At 44.3% G+C, this 19,893-nt stretch overlaps 1 protein-coding gene across 1 annotated transcript in view; it reads left to right on the forward strand.

Annotated features, from left to right (window-relative positions):
- The first annotated feature begins 10,501 nt into the window (after nucleotides 1-10,501).
- Nucleotides 10,502-19,893, forward strand: part of STK31 (serine/threonine kinase 31) — a 50,765-nt gene continuing 41,373 nt past the window's right edge. The window contains exons 1-5 of the mRNA XM_066629142.1: nucleotides 10,502-10,529; nucleotides 11,210-11,262; nucleotides 11,504-11,602; nucleotides 15,301-15,375; nucleotides 18,213-18,371. Of these exons, the coding sequence (XP_066485239.1) occupies nucleotides 10,502-10,529; nucleotides 11,210-11,262; nucleotides 11,504-11,602; nucleotides 15,301-15,375; nucleotides 18,213-18,371 (414 nt within the window). The remainder of the gene's footprint in view (nucleotides 10,530-11,209; nucleotides 11,263-11,503; nucleotides 11,603-15,300; nucleotides 15,376-18,212; nucleotides 18,372-19,893) is intronic.

Raw genomic sequence — 19,893 nt, forward strand, 5'->3', positions numbered from 1 at the left:
ATAAGACTGTTAGTTGTAATTATTATCACAAGACTAAAACCTTAATATTAATCCCTTAAAATAAACTTTAAAATTAAGTGATAATATTATAGTATCAAAATTATTTTGTGAGGGCTCATGAAGCATGGAAGCTTCTGATCTGACATTTGCAGGATTTTAAAGGGGCACAGAGCTGCTAATGACCTTCTCACTTGTGGTGCGTGAGATTAGGTGAGTCAGAAGCTTTCTCTCTTTACTCCTTTAATCTCCCCCACCAATGCAGATGGTTCAAAATATATATGTGCCAAAGATCTTCTGAGCTTTGTGCACTAATTTGAAATGGGCACACTTGTACAGCTCCCACATACCAAGGAGTGGGAGAAGAATCTGAAATACACAAATATTGTCCATCCATCCCAGCTGCCTTTCCTGCTGTGGAACTGGAGTTCTGCTCATTTCAACAGGTAGCAAAGAATTGAGATAACTAGTTGGCATAGGAACAACTGAAAATTACTGGGTGGATAAAGAATATTTGCTACCCATGTTGGCAACCTTCAGTCTCGAAAGACTATGGTATCGCGCTCTGAAAGGTGGTTCTGGAACAGCGTCTAGTATGGCTGAAAAGGCCAATTCGGAAGTGACAGTCCCTTCCACACCGGGAGCAAGTGCAGTCTGTCCCTGGTCTGTCTCCCTGGCTATGGGCCTTCCTTCTTTGCCTCTTTGCCTCAGTCTGTAGGCCAAGTGTCTCTTCAAACTAGGAAAGGCCATGCTGCACAGCCTGCCTCCAAGCAGGCCGCTCAGAGGCCAGGGTTTCCCACCTGTTGAGGTCCACTCCTAAGGCCTTCAGATATCCCTCTTGCAGATGTCCTTGTATTTGCTACCCATAATTTCAGAAATGATGTACGTTCATACATTACTGTACAAACATGAACTGTAGGTTACCTTGTTACCAAAAAGGCTGTTTTGTTTAGGGAAATTAGTATATTAGCCTTTTAGAAACTTTTGGGACCATAGGCTGGATACCAAGACAGCGTTAAGCAAAGAGATCCCTTGTCTAGCTTAATGAGGAGACTGGGAGAAAGGGAACTTTCAATCAAAGGATTATATTTTTATTGCAAAAACACGCAAAGGTAAACATAATACACATGGAGAATTGATAAGTATAGATTTCTAGTACTTGTGTATAGTGTACCTAGCTAGTGGTGGATGCATGTGCTATGTATTTGGGTGCATCCGAAAAGGAATCAGAAATGGATAGGATGTAGGGAAGTATTTAGGGGTTCCTTAATCTACTAAACCCAGTTGCTGACTAAAGATGGGGAAGAAGGGAGGAATAGATAGGGAAGAAGGTAGGGAGTTTAGACGCAAGATATATTTACCTGTGGGGGGGGGGTGGTTGGAGGAAGAGTCCCGTGTAGGACCGCTCCTGCAGGAGGGCAATCAGAGAGAGGGAGACATGTGCTCTGAGTTCTCTCTTATAAGAGTTGTCTTTGACCTGGAAGTTGACCTAAACTGACCGGAAGTATCCCAGAGCTGTGCACATGCTCAGTACACACAATGGTACACGTGGAGTATGTGATGAACCAGAAGTATCCCAGAGCTGTGCACATGCTCAGTAACACCCAGATGAAAAAAAAGGTGGAAGGGTCCAGAAACCAGCTATCAGCAAAACCTGACTCGGGGAGGGAGACAATCTGCATAAGGTGCTTAAGAATACAACAAAAAAACAATAGACCTTTTCCTCCGGAGGTGCAGGCTTGTTTTGCATAATCAGGAGACACAGTGATTAGGTTATACATTGACCTGCAAGGAATTGGGGGTTGTGTAATTCATGTGCTTGTAGCTTGGCCATGGCCCTTAGAAACATGTGCTGGGGGGGAGTGGCCTGCTTGCTTGGCCTGTATGATCCAAAATAACATAACCAGATATAAAAATCACAACTTGGAAGGGAAAAGGGGATTTTAATGTAACAACCTTACTGGAACATACTGTACTATATATTCCAAGAATATTTCCCTGTATGTAATTGGGGTGTGACCTGACTGTATAAATAACTGTAACTGAATGAGGGAATTAACCAAATACTACATAGTGTTTTTTTTTAAAGAAAAATTAAAAATGTCTGGACTAAGTAAGTTCATCATGGAGGTAAATTTATCAAGTATTTTAGATATCAAAAATGTTTAAAGAATCTTTCTGAATATTATTAAAAGATATACCACTTTTCCAAGTGGCCCATTGCTAGAGGTGTTTGTTTCTGGTGAGTAAGATAGATTTACAGTCTTACTGAATGCAATGGACTCCTGAGTATAGTAAATACAGTAACATCAAACACCTCTATCCATTGCACATACCAACTACACTGAGCACTGCTATTGCTAAGCATATTCACAGAGACCACTAATTTCAACAGAGCAGGGATGGTACAGTAGGCCCTCCATATCCATGGATTTAATAATCCACAGATTCTGAATCCACAGATGCATCCACTGAAGATCAACCAGATGCGAATGGAACCTCATTCTAGTCACGCCTGGGAGGCTTTCTAAGACCTGCAGAGGCCTTTGCAAATCTAAGAATTCTGCCTGGAGGAGTTTAAAGACAATTTCCAGTTTTTGGCAAAAACCAGAAGTTGCCTTTAAACTCCTTCAGGCAACATTCTGAGGCTAGCAAAGGCTGACTGCAAGCCAGTGGCTCCAGGTGCAACCAGAGCAAAGTTCCAATTGCATTCAGAGCCCTGTTGGTCAGAACCCATGGATTCCATTATCTGTGGGTTTTGGTATCAGCAGGGGGTTTGAGAACAGGCACTCCACAGGGACTGAGGGCCCACCTTATAATGTTTTGGGAGCTGGACTTCAACCTGGAAGATCCAGGTTCAGATCCCTACTCAGCCATGAATAGAGGTGTTTGAAAATGGTGTTATTTATTTTACTCAGAAGTAAGCTCATTGTGTTCAGTAAGAATTGGGCTGTAAATCTATCCTACCAGAAACAAACACCTCTAGCCATGAAACTTCTTGGGTGACATTGGGCCAGTCACTAGCAGTCTCACCTACCTCACAGGGTTGTTGTGAGGACAAAGAGGGGAGGACCTATGTACACCATCCTGAGCTCCTTGGAGGAAGGGTAGTATAAAAATGTGAAAATAAATAAAAAAAACATTTTTTGTGGCATCAGTGTTTGAGGTTATTGGATGTAAGTCCAATAGATTGCAGTGGGATTTCTGAATAGACATCAATGAGCTCAAGTGTAAGCAAATGTTTATAAGACAAGCCATTGGTATGCCTGGAAGTAACAATCTGTTTCTTCCATTTTCATTTTGGATACACATTGATGCTTTCTAATAAGGGAGGGAGAATTTTTCAGGCTTCTGCCTAACTGCCAACTCAACATCCCACATAGTTCTGCTCACCCATACGACCACTGGAAATTGCCTTCTACTGAATCCAACTATTAGTCCAACCAACTCAGTCAGCCCAATCCTATCCAACTTTCCAGCACTGGTGCAACCGCAAATGCAGCCCCAGGGTAAGGGAACAAATGTTCCCAAACCTTAAGAAGGCCTCTGTGACTGCACCCCCAACACAGGAAGCAGTGCATACCCCATAGGCACAGCAGCACTGGCACTGGGAAACTGGATAGGATAGGTCTGTCAGTATTGCCAACACAGACTGGCAGCAGCTCTCCAGGGTTTCAGTCAGATTTTTTCTCTACCCTGCCTGGAGATGCCAGAGAGTGAGGGCCCAATCCTATCCAATTTTCCAGTGCTGGTGCATTTGTGCCAGTGGGGTGTGCACTGCATCCTGTGGTGGAGGGGCAATCACTGGAGCATTCTCAAGGTATGGGAACATTTGTTTCCTTACCATGGAGCTGCACTGTGGCTACACCCGAGCTGGAAAGTTGGATAGGATTGGGCCCTAAATCTGTAGTCTTCTATAAAGGAGCTACCACTGAGCCACAGTCTCAATTTGGCCCAAATCCTAACCCACTTTCCAGAACTGGCATAGCAGTGCCAATGGGACATGTACTGCACCCTACAGTGGGAGGCACTCATGGACGGCTCATCAAAGTATGGGAATGTTTGTTTCCTTACCTAGGAGCTGCATTGCACTTATGTCACTGCTGGAAAATGGATTAGGATTGTGCCCTTAGTTGAATAAAGCTTACTCCCAAAGTAAAGTCTGTAGGCAGTTCTGTGGCATCTTTAACAATCTTAAAGCTGAAGTAACTTTAACAAAGCAATCCTATGTACACTTTCCTCAGAGTAAGACCAACTGAACACAGGGGAAATTACTTCTGAGTAAAACTGCATAGACTTCAATGTGAGTCTTTAACGTGTCATTTAATGGGTACTAAGCTAGCTGCACACACACTTACCTGAGAGCAAGAGCCATTGGACAGATTTGAACTGCATGAAGACTGAAATCCCATTGAACGACTCACAGCCCAATCCTATCCACACTTTCCTTTAAGTAAGCCCACTGAATCTAATGGGACTTACTTCTAGATAATCTAATGGGATTTACTTCATAGGATTGGGCTGTCAGGCTGCAATTCTATCCACACTTATTTATTTTTCACATTTTTATACCACCCTTCCTTCAAGGAGTTCAGGGTGGTGTACATAGTTCCTCCCCTCCTTCTGTCCTCACAACAACCCTTTGTAGGTGAGGCTAAGAGATAGTGACTGGCCCAAGGTCACCCTGGGAGCTTACCTAGAAGTAAGCTCCACAGAGACTATAATGGAATTTACTTCTGAGTTTACCTGCATAGGATTGGGCTTTCGGAATCCACTTCCGAGTAGTAGTTGTGCACAGGATCATACTGTAACAACACAATACTATACATTTATGTATACTGTATAAACTCCTATTTATAACAGGGCAATCCTATACATTTATAAACTATTGGTATACATTTATACACTACACACACATATATATATATTCAGAAGTCCTACCACGTTATTATTGCTAAGATAATTATAGGAGTGTATTAATTAAGTGTATAGAATTGCTGCCTCAGGCTGCAATCCTATCCACTTACCTGGGAGTAAGCCCCATTGCTATAATGGGAATTACTTCTGAGTAGACATGCCTAGGATTGGGCTTTAAGTGACTGCCTAACCAGAAAATAACTGAGGTAACTGCCCAAGCCTCTACATGTCTACCCAGAAGTAAGCCCCATTGTACTAAATGGAGCTTACTCCCAGGTAAGTGCGGCTAGGATGGAAGCCACAGAGCCCAAGCCTCTGCATGTCTACTCAGAAGTAAGCCCCATTATAGTCAATGGGGCTTACTCCCAGGTAAGTGTAGATAGGAGTGCAGTCTGAGAGCCCAGCCCAATGCGTCTACGGAGAAGTAAGCCCCATTATAATCAATGGGCCTCACTCCCAGGTAAGCGGATAGGATCGCAGCCTGCAGAAGAATATCTGCAGGGCTCTTCCACGTGCGCCCCCCGCCGTCGCTTGCAATAACTCAACGCGCATGCGCGAGGCGCAAGTGGGCCCTGCGTGGCGGGAGCGCTCGCTGCGTTAATGTGCGGTCGGGGGCGCCATTTGTCCTTCGGCGGGAGACCGAGACGGGCTTCTGGGGCGCGGGCCGCCTCGGGGCAGGTGCGACCTTGCTGGAGTCCAGCGGGGACCGCTGACGGGGTGTGCGGAGGAGGCCGGACCGCCACAGTGCTGCGTGTGGCCCCACCAGACCAGACCAGAGCCCTCAGTTCAGGCAGGGCTGCTCCTGAGGAAGCCTTTGGAGGGGGGCGAGGCTTTCTCTGGGGCTGGAGCGCCCCGCGCCCTCTCCTGGGGCCGCTCTTGCGTCCCGCACGCTTTCATGGCCCAGCTGCCATCAGGCACAAGCTGGGACAGAGGAGGCCCCTCTCGCAGGTGCAGCTCTTAAGCCCTTCCATGTGAAGCTTCACCTGCCAGAATTCCCTCTTCTAGACAACAGGGACCTGTGGTGGGGCCTCCCCAACAGTGTCCTTTGAAAAGCGCTGCCACCCAAGAGAGGATTATAACTAGGGGCACCAGATACAATGGAGGACAGAGTACCTATACATTTAACCACTGTATAGCAGGTGAGGCAGAGTCTCCCTGGCCCCACCAGTGTGCTTTGAAAAGCACTGCCACTGTGAGACCGCAAGCCCTCAGAGGATTATAACAGGGGACACACCAGATACAATGGAGGACAGAGTGCCTGTACCTTTAACCATTGTGTGGCAGGGACATGCAGTGGGTGGGGAGGCAGGTGAGGCAGAGCCTCCCCATCAGAGTCCTTCAAATAGCACCATCGCTGTGTGAGTTGTGGGTGCTTGGGAGCCTCACACGGTGGCAGCCCTTTTCAATGGACACCAGTGGGAAGGCTCTGCCTCACCTGCCTCCCCACCCACCACATGTCCCTGCTATACAATGGTTAAAAAGGTATAGGCACTCTGTCCTCCATTGTATCTGGTTACCCTAGCTATAATAGGGTAACCATTCTATATACCCTAGAACTGGTTGGAGGCCAGGAGGCAGAGAGTGGGTGTCAATGGGCAATTTTCACAATGGAGAGAGGTGAAAAGCGGTGTGCCCCAAGGATCTGTCCTGGGACCGGTGCTTTTCAACCTCTTCATAAATGACCTGGAGACAGGGTTAAGCAGTGAAGTGGCTAAGTTTGCAGATGACACCAAACTTTTCCGAGTGGTAAAGACCAGAAGTGATTGTGAGGAGCTCCAGAAGGATCTCTCCAGACTGGCAGAATGGGCAGCAAAATGGCAGATGCGCTTCAATGTCAGTAAGTGTAAAGTCATGCACATTGGGGCAAAAAATCAAAACTTTAGATATAGGCTGATGGGTTCTGAGCTGTCTGTGACAGATCAGGAGAGAGATCTTGGGGTGGTGGTGGACAGGTCGATGAAAGTGTCGACCCAATGTGCGGCAGCAGTGAAGAAGGCCAATTCTATGCTTGGGATCATTAGGAAGGGTATTGAGAACAAAACGGTTAGTATTATAATGCCGTTGTACAAATCTATGGTAAGGCCACACCTGGAGTATTGTGTCCAGTTCTGGTCGCCGCATCTCAAAAAAGACATAGTGGAAATGGAAAAGGTGCAAAAGAGAGCGACTAAGATGATTACGGGGCTGGGGCACCTTCCTTATGAGGAAAGGCTACGGCGTTTGGGCCTCTTCAGCCTAGAAAAGAGACGCTTGAGGGGGGACATGATTGAGACATACAAAATTATGCAGGGGATGGACAGAGTGGATAGGGAGATGCTCTTTACACTCTCACATAATACCAGAACCAGGGGACATCCACTAAAATTGATTGTTGGGCGGGTTAGGACAGACAAAAGAAAATATTTCTTTACTCAGCGCGTGATCGGTCTGTGGAACTCCTTGCCACAGGATGTGGTGCTGGCGTCTAGCCTAGACGCCTTTAAAAGGGGATTGGACGAGTTTCTGGAGGAAAAATCCATTATGGGGTACAAGCCATGATGTGTATGCGCAACCTCCTGATTTTAGGAATGGGTTAAGTCAGAATGCCAGATGTAGGGGAGAGCACCAGGATGAGGTCTCTTGTTATCTGGTGTGCTCCCTGGGGCATTTGGTGGGCCGCTGTGAGATACAGGAAGCTGGACTAGATGGGCCTATGGCCTGATCCAGTGGGGCTGTTCTTATGTTCTTATGTTCTTATGTTCTTATAATCCTCTGAGGGCTTGGGTGCCTCACACAGCTTTCTGAAGGACACTGGTGGGGAGGCTCTGCCTCACCTGCTTTACAATGGTTAAAGGTATAGGCATTTTATCCTCCATTGTATCTGGTCACCCTAGTTATACCCTAGTCACCAAGCCTCTGAGGGCTTTTTGAAGGACAGTGGTGGGGAGGTTGTGCCTCACCTGCCTCCCCACCCACTGCACTTCCCTGCTATACAGTGGTTAAAGGTATAGGCATTCTGTCCTGCATTGCATCTGGTCACCCTAGTTATAATCCTTTGAGGATTATACTCTAACTCAGGAATGTAATGTGTGTCGTGAGGGTCTGGCTGTGTATCGGGCACAGCTGCCTTCTCTATATCCCCATAATTAGCACTTAATACCTAAAAGTGGTTCTTTAAATTGTTGTTCATTTGCAGGCAGAATTCTAGCAACTCCGTAAGCTCCTGGTGGTGATCCCCATATTGCAGGAGAGGTTGAACTTGAAGCTCAGAGGCTTGTCAGAGAGAGGTTGCCTGTTGAGGTCTTTGCTGAGGTAAAAATTTGATCTGGAGACCCATGCAGCTTTTGCACTCTTGCCCACTGTGCTATATGCACTCAGAAGTCATATGGTTCTGTGGTTGGTTATTCTTGTAGTAGGTGAGAACATATTGTTAAAACGTAATTGAAAAATGGGGTTTTAGATTAACCTGCCTATATAAACTGCCTTGAATGCTATGGAAAAACAGAGAAAGGCGGTATATAAAGGTAAAAATTTGATCGGGAGACCTGTGTAGCTTTTACACTGGTCCACTGTGCTATATTGGCTCAGAAATCTTAAGGTTCTGTGGCTGATTATTCTTGTAGCAGGTGAGAACATATTGTAAAAATCTCACTGAAAAATGGGGGTTTAGATTAGCCTTTATAAGCAGCCTTGAATGCGGTGTAAAAATGGAGAAAGGTAGTATATGAACACCTGTGTATGCATATATCAACATTTGCCAGTCATTTCTTCTTGTAAAATGTTCTTGTTTAACAAGCTTGTTTTTAACAAGCTAAAAATAGGTAGCCCTTACCAAAATAGGATAGTGACTAAATTATCCTGATAGCAGGGCAGTATTTGGTAAAAAAGAAACACCTGCCTTTTAAACTAATGTAATCTGTGAGTAACCTTAGGCAGCTGTTTGTTTCTCTGCTGAAGACATGCCCATTGGGATGTTTGCAGTTGGGAGTGTTTTTTTTTAATTTTGAATGCTGAGTTTTGACCCGAGACTTTCTTGGTATGCCAAACATTTGGTATGCCAAATGTTGCTGCCTTCTTCTTGCCTACTGATGTGTCCACCTCTACTTCTTGGATAGGAAGAAGGGAATGGAGAGGAAATTCATTTCCAACACTCTAGCCTACAACTTTCTTCTCTTCCATGCTTCCTGCTGAATCCCCCATTTCCAGTTCAGGGAGGTGGACCAGTGCAGGTGACAGGTGGAGATAAGTGACCCATCCCAATTTGGTTTCTGAGGCAATTGTCTCAGGTGGCTTCATGGATGAGCCAGTCCTGGGTGCCTTCCATGCATGTGTTTGCTCACACCAATAAAAGTATTGAATGATAATACAGTACTTATTCTCAGGGCACTTAGAATGGTGTTTAGTCAGGGTTTATTGCACCTTCTTCATTCACAGGTTTTTGTTGGGGGGGCTGTCATTCAGTCTGCTGAACAATCCATTGTTTGTATTTTTCCCCCTTTTCCCACTTAGTATATTCCTCAATGCAGAAAAAGTTTTTGAGAACAGCTGTGGGCTGTTACTTACTGCTATGCAGCTGAATGCAGGCTCATTTTTCTCAAAACCATAGGTCATGTCAAAGGAAAGCAAATTAAAATAACATGTATAACTACTATTTTTGTGGCCAATAAAATGATAAAATTGGGGCAGAAGAATATAGAACTACAGTTGCAACCAAACCAGAGATCTGTTCTAATCTCTGGTCTAGACATGACAGAGATCTTCCACTTCTTCCTGACTATGCACACAGTATCACTGGTCCAGAAGGTTTCCAGTACTGTAATTAGAGATGCAGAGAAATTAAATATGACTATAGTATTGTAAAATTATCCAACTTTTAAAAGAATACTGTTTTTGTCTTGGATCTAAAGAACTGTTTGGGGATACCTGGTAGACTCCTTGGCTTTGACCTTTTGAGAGGCAGATCCTCATGCCATTTCCCAGCTACTTTCAAAGTTTAACAAAAAGTTAAGACTTTACAATATGAATTCTTCAAAGCTGTTTGAGCCTACAGGGTGTAGCAGTGTGTATAAGGTTTTGGTTTTGCACAATCTGTTCAAAATAGATCAGTGTTGTATGCATATCTTGTTTGTTTAAAGTTTCTATTTTTTCTGTTTAATGTGTTTTCACATTGTCTGATGAAAAGAGAAAACTAGTATGCAATTTAAGACTTAAAAGAAACAAGGCAGTGGTGGGGGACAAGTGTGTCCTTTTTGCGGTCTTTAGACATGGCTACTTGCTGTTCTTAAAGTTTCTGCAGCACTCATTTGGGGAAACACTGCCCCCAGTTGTGCTGCTAAGCAAACAGTGCAAGATAGCACTGGGTTTCCTTCCTAGGGAGTAGGGCATTTCTTAGCACAGGCAGCTGGACATTTGGGGGAGGGGTCCTGGGTAGAGATGATTGATGAAGAGTGGGGGAAGGATGTATAATGCTTACTTAGCTTCCAGTCCTTAGATGTTACTAAGTTATATATCTCATGGTTAACCAATTGGTTTACTTTCTACTTGACCCATTTGTTCTTAAACTATTGTACTGACTCTGGATTGTCTCCATGTTTCAGGTTCTACCAAAATGGAGGAAGATGCAGGATATAGTAAAGGTATACACACTTAGAGATAACGACTGCGTTTCATTATTCGCAAGGGACTCATGAGTCCGTTCCTAGGACTCATGTGGATGGCAAAAAACATGCTAAAGCAAATCAATTTAAAAAGTTCCTTTGCTCTGGTGATTTAAAAACAGCCTTGCTGACCTTTGTGATGTAAGAAAGAGTCATTAAGTAGACAATCCTTCAATCAGTCTTTCTCAAGGTGCTTAGAAAGGCTTCACTCTGACCCCTCCCTTCTCCAATGCAAAGTATCTATCTTTCAAGTGCTCAGGGGGAAGGGAGGGGTCTTGGGCTGAAGCTGCCTGAAGAGAGAATGATTGATGGATTGTCAGCCCAATGCCCTCTCCCTCATTGTTAAATGACTGTTTTCCTTTAATTTAAAGGGCACCTCATTGCATTGAGAGAGAAAAATCTAGTTATACCTGTAATGGCTTGCATGACTGTCTCTCTACAACAGTAAGAAAAGTGGTTTTATAAAAACACTTTAAAGGGATGCATTTTTTCCCTTCTCCAGGAATCAGCACATTCCTTCTCATTTGCAGTGGCTATTCGTGTTGAGTCAAATCTGTGTATAAAAAACCTCTGTATAACAAGGCTGGACCTGTATAGCGTATATGTGTTTTTCTCAATGTTGAAATCATGAATTAACTTTAATTCTTTATTCCCTGTAGTTGAAATTGTGATTGGCTGTCATATTGAAGATGCAGTCACATTTTGGGCACAGGTGAGGTGAAGGCTCTAGGATGTGATGAAGACTTGCTGAATAAAGAAGGTTCAGGCTCAAAAAAGGACTGACTGTTCTGTCCAAAATGGAAATTCTTAATGAGACTTGTAAAAGCAAATCTTTGTCAGAAGTTTGAGTACGCTTTCGATTTGTACAGTGTCAATGTTTTCTGAAGTTATGTGGAAGTCTTTATTATGGCTGTTGTTTATGTCACTGTTTGTTTTCATCTTGTGCCATGCAGAACACTAATAGACAAGCTGACATTGTGAAGATAAGCCGTGCTTTAGTGGAAATTTGTCCTAATGCCAGCCCAGTTTTTGGTTTTCCTGATCTTTCCAAGGTAAGTGTATATATTTATCTCCTTTCCCAAAATACAGCATAAGAACATTTAGTAAGCACCACTTTGAATTTGCAATCCTTGATGTCTTTTTTTTGGAAATAAATTCCATTGAAGGAATGTGTTATGCTAGTTGGATCCTATGGCTGCACCTGTTATAAGCAGATACTGCATTATGATGCAATAAATACAGCAGCATCTTGAAGCAAATGTGGTAAGGGCCAGTGGAGCATCCCAACTTCTAAAGATGATCCAGTGTAAAGAGGATAGACTTTCTGGGTCACAGCCTTTTGATGGAGCGCAAGTTGCTACTGTCACTCTTAGCTTCCTTATGCAATTTCCTTACTCAGATAAACCTCTTTGTTTGGCATTCTGTGATTCTCGCAGGGGTGGTGCCAGGGTGGTAGTTGTTGCTGTCTGTCATGGGAGTTGGAGACAGCTTCCCCTGCAGGGGGGCACACGGGGTTGTGTGGGGGCCACAAAGGCAGGTTGCCTCCATATCCATTGGGGGGACTGGAACCGATCCCCTGTGGATTCCGTGGCCCATCTGTTGCATACAGGCTCCACAGGCCTCAAAAAACTTTCTAAGGCCTTTGGGAGGCCTTAGAAGGCATTTGGAGGGTGGGAAAGAGCTTCCCGAGCCCTATGAAGGCCTTTAAACATCACTTTTGGTTTTATGGAAAAACTGGAAGTGACCTTTTAAGGCCACTAGAAGGCTTTAGAAGGTGTTTTGAGGCCCCTGAAGACTGCATGTGGCCTTCACAGGCCTTAGAACACCCTCTGGAGTGACTGGAGCTCCGGTCTCCTCAGAAGGATTAGAGTTCCCCCCCAAGGTCCATGTATTTCAATATCCATGCGTTTCAGTATCTGAACCCCCCTCCCCTGTGGATAACATGGGCCCAAAATGTCCTGATGTGAACTCTGTAAGTATACAGAGTTTTAGTGATTCTTTAGGAGCCATGAATGTGTTTTCGGTTGGGGGGAAACAGTGACTGGAGAGGAAATTGGCTGGTTTGAGTGTCAGGAACTGTCTGGGCTAGGCTTAGCCTCTGTTCTGTTTTAGTCTTAGCAGCTCATTACACAGAAACATTCTGAACTTTCCTAGCTATCTGAATTAGTCATTGATTGTATAAAAGCTTTGTGCTTGACTAGTTTGCTGCTTGAGGACCTTGGTTTCTTTGATACTTGCCCTTTCATGACTCTTCTGGGCTCCAGCTTGCTTCTCTATCTTGGCTCCAAGTTTATTCTTGGTCTTTTTCTGGTCCTGACCTTTGATCTCCATGGTAGCTGTCCACAGCCCAGCCCTGATGATGAACCCTTTGATAATTATGAATGAGGAGGTGCAATGTTGTGTTGCAGGTCCCTGCTTATGAGTAACTTAATCTGTTAAAAGGTTTTGCTACTGAGAGTCTGTCCCATTATATATAAAACAGTCTCATGGATCAGCTCAGCAGTAGCACCACATTAAGGCCAATAGACAGATTACATTGAAGTTTCCTTTCTAAAACTGCTTATCATGGTTGATATTCAAAGAACAATATTACAAGTGCCGAAGGACTTAGAAATTTTTTTGAATTTGAACAGCCTGTCCCAGTATCATGTTGCAATGTGCTTTTGAAAATTTTAGAAGTTGGATTGCTATGTAGCAAAAGGTCATTAAAGAAGCAAGCTAAAAGCATCCTTGGGCATGCAAAAGTAGTTGTACTGTTCGTTTGATGCTTGGCAATGGTATTTTATTTCTAAATAGTTCCTGTACTCATTTTTTAGAATTTCTAAGGCAATTTTATAACCTATTAATAATTAACATTGCTATAAAAAGATCAGGAGCTTAAGTCAATGCTGAAACAGCAGAACAGATAAATTAATAAAGCCAACAGCTAGAAACCCCAGGAGGATGGTGGCAAAAGAATTAAATATTTTTAAAAGCTTGGGTGAGTAGAAAAGTCTTGTGACTAAAGGCTATTGGCTTGAGGTGAGTTTCTCTAGGGAGGCAGTTCTATAGCTAAGATGCTACTGCTGCTAAACACCTGTTTCCCTAGTTACTATTGGCCTGATCTCTGATGATTGGTATCACCTGGAGAATGGTCTTGGACCATTATATTAATAGTTGAATATAAAATAAACTGTGTTACTTTGGTAAACTGTTGATATCCTTGGATTATTCCAAAACTAAGGTGTGAAAATATATTCTTGGTTGGAATTTTTATTTGCATTCCAGCATGGTGTAAGAAAGAGAGCTCAGTTTTATCTATGTAAAGTATACAGTACAGGTTGTCTGATCATCCACAGATTTGACTCAATGCAGGTCCCCTGACCCGTGTTGAGTTTGGATCAGGCCTGACCTGTAGCCCTCCGAACACGACTGGAGTGCTACAGGTGCCAAGATTCTGGATTTCATTATCCCTAAGCACCATCTGTATTGATAGTTTACTATTGTGAAATGAGGTCATGGATTTTGGCTTACAGTTGAGAGTATAGTATTGGCTGACAAGTGGTTTTGTTGCGTCCAGAGGTCTGACAGCTCTGAGAAATCACTGCATTTGGTGTGCTTCTTAGTGAGAGAATTCTGTTGGGGAAAAATGAAATGCTCCAGAGAAGATTGGTATGACTTTGAGTAACTTCTACTTGAGAAGAGGGCCTGAGGTTGAAGGTGTAAGATGACCCATTATTTTATTTTACCCCCTTCCCACTCCCTATATGTCCAGAGTGGAAAAGAATAAAGGCAGCTTCTAGGCCAGGGGTGCTCACACTTTTTTGGCTCGAGAGCTACTTTGAAACCCAGCAAGGCCCGGAGATCTACCAGAGTTTTTTTTACAATGTTCGCGCCATCATAACGTCTAACATTTATGTGTACAATGTATGTTGGTGTACCTTGAGCCCCACTGAGTATAACAGGACTTACTCCTGAGTAGACATGCCTAGGATTAGGCTGTGAGGCTGCAATCCTAGCCACACATACCTGGGAGTAAGCCCCATTGAGTACAATGGGCCTTACTCCCGGTGTTTCCTCCCATAGGCACCTGAAGGGGGGGTCGGCACTCCGCGATCTACTCATTTTGCCTCGCGATCTACCGGTAGATCGTGATCCACCTATTGAGCAACCCTGTTCTAGGCTATGCATGTTCTGAGAAGAACAGATAAGTGGATTTGATGTGTGGGGGAGAGGGAGATGGCCTAGAACAGAGAAACTGGGTAAGAGTAAGTCAGCAGACAAAACCTGTTGGTGTGCAAAGGGAAAACTTATGTTGATGCTATCAGCCTCCACCTGGTGCCCATTCTGTATATTTGTAAATACAGCAGTACACCATATAGTTCATGTAATCTCTCCTCCAAAGGAAACCAGCACTTCTCAATGTTTGGAAATGGGGCACAAGCATGTGGCATCACTTAAGTAGCACTCTTCATAACTAGTGCTATATTTTGTTCTATCTCAAATAAACCTGTGGGAAAATGCAAGAGCTATCCATTTAGGCTTGTCTTTTATCCTTAAGCAGTGGTAGGTAGGTTGGCTGCCATCTTCATATTATTGTATAAGTTACTGAAATTTCAACTGGGGAAAATTAAATTTAACCCATTTCTGCCCAGCCCACAGGTGTACATATTTTATCCCTGTTGCGTATATGCAACATTGGGCAAAAATGGCTTAAACTGGGGAAAATTTAAGAAGAACTGAAATGACCAGGTTTTGTTTTGATCTGCAGATCTACGGAGGGTGCTTTTCTGAGGATAAATGCTGGTACAGGTGTAAAGTACTGCAAGTCATCAGTGATGAAAAGGCAAGGAACATGTTTTGAACGAACAGCAGCTCAGCATGATTTTCTCGCATAAGTTTGGAAAGGATATGTGTGAATGTTGGTTGTCTTGGGTGCCCTTCGGGGAGAAAGGCGAAGTATAAATCAAATAAATAAATAAATGTAAAAGGGGCTAATCACTAAAAGAATGTGGTTTTTGGAAGTAGCAGAGCTTTTCTTCAAGTCTGGGCTGGTAATGCCTTTGACATTGTTGGTTTCAAATTGCTCTTGCCTCTTCAGCAATGAATTTTTAAAACTGCTTAGTTTGATTAGAATTGATAAAATACAGACTACTAAATTTACAACATAGAATTACATTTTTTCCATTTTGAATTTTTGGCTTCCATTTTTAATGGGTAGATCTGAATGGAATTTCTGGGTTTTAAAATACAACTTTCTTTAGATATTTGGCTGCCTTTGGAACTGATTGGAAGAAATTCTTAGCTACCATTTTGGTTGCACTTGTATACAGTTACTATCACAAATCTTTAATAAGTGGGTCTCCTATCCTCTTGAGGGAGTGAGTGAGGAAATTTGGGAAGAAGAATGCTGGGGATACTGTGCATTGCAGAGATGCTCTTTATGTAAGATCTCGGTTGTATTGATTTGGAAATTTCCTCCTTGTAAGATCCAGATTGGAGGGAAGTGTGAAACTGAAGTAGATAGAGAAGTCATGGGTCTGCCCAACCAGAGGAATAAAACCGACAATTTAGGCACAAGTATGGAGACTTACTCTGGGAACCAAAAGGGTGGAACCACTAGGTGGCCCATTATCTGATGAGCACAGGGGTGGCAAGGACAGAGACCAGGTGCTATTAATTTGGAGCCATGCCAGACACCTGAGAGTTAGAAGCTACATGGGGTAGCAATGGGGGGGCAGATCATGACAGAATTAAGATTATTTGATTAGACAGGACCAAAAAGGGCATTCACTATTTAAGTGAGAGAAGTGAGCCTTCTTATGTTCTAGAGCAGGGGTGCTCGAAGTTTTTGGCAGGAGGGCCACTACATCTCTCTGACACTGTGTCGGGGGCCGGGAAAAAAATTAATTTACATTTCAAATTTGAATAAATTTACATAAATGAATATATTGGAGACCAAAAATGAATGAATTCAATCCAGTTTATGATCCCATTCACCCTAATAAGAGGGGTGGAATCCTCATGCCAGTTTATGATCTCATTCACCCTGATAAGATGGGGGGGTATCTTCATGCCAGTTTATGATCCCATCCACCCTAATAAGGGGGGGGAGCTTCATGCCAGTTTATGATCCCATCCACCCTAATAAGGGGGGGGGGGAAGCTTCATGCCAGTTTATGATCCCATCCACCCTAGTAAGGGGGGGGGAAGTTTCATGCCAGTTTATGATCCCATTCACACACCCACACACACAAATGGAGGGGGGGATCTTCCACACTTTCACATACCCGCCTGCTCACCTGCCCCCTCGCCCTCCCTCCTTCCCTCCTTCATTTGCTTGGGTTGCCTGCCTGCTTGCCCAGCTGCATGCGTACCTGCCTGCCCATGTACTGCTGCTGCCTGCCTGCCTGCCTGGCCAACCAGCCCTCCCCCCCTCGGGAGGGAAACGTGTTGCGAGGTGGACTGGGCTCCCCTCCCTCGTGATCTCTCTCTCTCTCCCCTGCCTCAGGTTGCAGGAGGAGAGGAGAGGAGAGGGCAGGGCAGGGGAGCCAAGCAGAGCCCAGCCCAGAGCAGAGCCCAGCCCAGCCCCTGGGCAAGAAAGAAGAGACTAGCAGGCAAGCGCGCAGGGTCTTTTATAGTGGGAAGTAACACGAGACCTGCAAGTCTCACGTTACCTTCCCACTATAAAAGGCCCTGCAAGCCGGCTGGGCTTGTCTTTCCTTTGTTGCCACTGAGCTCAGCGGTAGCGAGGGAAAGCAAGGCGCGGAGCTCGCACAACGGGCCAGTGCGGGCTGGGGTGAGGGCCGAGTGCCCATTGGAGGTGGGGAGACCCGCTGGGGGCCGGGTGGGGACCCGCAGTGGGCTGCAAGTGGCCCGCGGGCTGGGGTTTGGGCACCCCTGTTCTAGAGCAGTGATTTTTCAACCTTTTTCTTCTCACGGCACACTGACAAGGCACTAAAATTGTCAAGGCACACCATCAGGTTTTTGATAATTGTCAAGGCACACCATGCTGCCAGTGGGGGCCTCACATCCCTATTGACCCTACTAATAAATGATCTTACCTCAAATTCCTGTGGCACACCTGTAGATCACTCGCAGCACACCACTGTGCCATGGCATAGTGGTTGAAAATGGCTGCTTTAGAGTGTTTCATGGCTGGAATGCAGTGAGACGCTCTGTCTGTTTGAACATCAATCTTGCACTGTGGGATTGTGAGAATTTAATCATGTAGTTAGTCTGTTTTCTGCTGCCTTTAAAATTTATGTACTGTATTTTGCTGTTTGGAACCTTCCCTTTAGAGCCCTAGCATGTGGGGTGGAGGCATTTACTCTCACTTACTAACATAAAAAAGCTTTAATAAACTTTTAAAGTAAATTGCTGGAATGACCAGAGGGAACTGACCTACCCTGAAGAACTGTTGGTGGTTTGGGTAAAAACTGGGTGATTCCTCTCTTTCTGCCTGTGGCTGGAGCCTTGGGGCAGAGAACCACAAACAGGCAGAAAGAGTTGGGTATGCTTGGTAGCTTGCGAGGTGGACAACGTTGTAAGAAGGGTAGGCCTGGGCATATAAGCTGGGGAACTGTGTAAATTGCAGATCCTGTTGCTCAGGATACCCTAGATGCGCTTGGCCCCTTGGGGCAACAACATTGCTATAAATAATTGGCTTTTTAAAATTTACAGTGGCGGGTATTATATATAGACTACGGAAACTCTGAGATTCTGAATCGATCAGAAATAGTTGAGATTCCTACAGACTTGCAGTTTCCTAGTGTTGCAAAGAAGTATAAACTCTGGGGATTACAGATTCCACCTGATCAAGATTTTAATCAGTTTGACCAGGTAAGCATAACTTTTATGTACCTACTTGCTATTAAATGATCAAGTCACTCCCATTATTGGGAGAACCTGAAGAACAGGTTCTTCTAGACAGACTTTTTTTCTTGTACAGTTACATTGGTCAGGGCCTTTCCTGGGGGGAATTCAGGGCCTGGAATAAATCGGCCTTTAATGGTCCCCTCTACACTTTCAAAAAATTAGACCTGACTGAAGCCATATTGATGCCAGAAGTGGTGTCTAAACTTTTCACTTGTTTCAAATGAAAAAACAAACAAAAATTGCAGATTTGGTACTGCATGTACATTCCAGCTCCCCAGACTGCATCATCCTTATTCCACTCCCCTGTCTGTTTGTTCAAAGTAGGCGAACATGGGAGGATGCTGGTAGTGGAGGTTTCTTTTTCACTTCTAGCATCCTCCTACTTGCCTGGTTTTAAATAACTGAGCAGTGGAGGAGAAAGACGTGGCAAGTATATGTGTATGTGTATAATCCTGATTCCTTTAGGAGCATGATCAGGACAGCTACCTGCCAGCTTCTCCAGAGCTGCTGCAGCAGTAGCAACAATGGTGCTGGAGATGTTGGTAAGGGACTGCCGCTGCACCAGTCCTTTCCTTGCACTATGATGTCGTAGCACGTAGCCCAGGGTGGTTGCCTTGATTTGCCTACCCAAAGGATAGCTCTGACCTTGGTAATGCACTTCCTCGTCAAATCTTACCTTATGGTAACCTGCAAGAACAAATCTTTGAGTTAGAATCCCTGATTAGTCATAACAAAGATGGAGACTTGGGCAGCAGAATTGCACAATTTGCAGTTTCTCAACATTTGCTCCCTGCCATACTACTTCTCATTGTTCACCTTTTGGAAGTACCACTGGAAGTAACTGGAGATGATGTCATTGCCATTTACTTCCAGGTTGGGAGGTCGGATACAATGCGACAAACACTGGTAAGAGACTGAAAAGAACATGCTGGAGCTTTGTCTGCCAAGCTGAGTCTCTACTGTTGCTTGTTGCGTTTCATTGCTGAACTTGCTGCCAGGGAGTGGGGGTCTGGGGTTCCATGACTACCACTGGACACCACAAGTTCCACTGGTTGAGAAACACTGGCATAGAGCATTGGTGCAAAACAATGAATTGCTCATGTTTGAAACTATGGGGGAAGTGGCAATGATTAATTTTGCGTTAGTCAGCAGTTTGTAGGGGGTTTTGTGTGGTTAAAAACTCCTATTTACCTTGAACATCTTAGACTAATAGAGAATCTGCTGCTATTAACTGTTCTCTTTTTTTATTGTGAAAGTCTTCATTTAGAACTATTGTGGTGTTCTTTGGATTAGTAATGTGTTTTGGACAGGTATGATGGGCTGGTATTGTCAAATGTGGAAAACCCAAAGACAGAGGCATGGGCCTCCATTACCTGAAGGGACTGTCTCGGGCAGCCTGATGACTAAGCCAACCTTTCTGGCAGATGTAATGGTATGGCACAGTTCCAACCTCCGTAGGATATATACAGCCATGAGTGTAAGACTT

Source organism: Tiliqua scincoides, chromosome 5, assembly GCF_035046505.1.
Source record: "Tiliqua scincoides isolate rTilSci1 chromosome 5, rTilSci1.hap2, whole genome shotgun sequence".
Classification (NCBI taxonomy): domain Eukaryota; kingdom Metazoa; phylum Chordata; class Lepidosauria; order Squamata; family Scincidae; genus Tiliqua; species Tiliqua scincoides.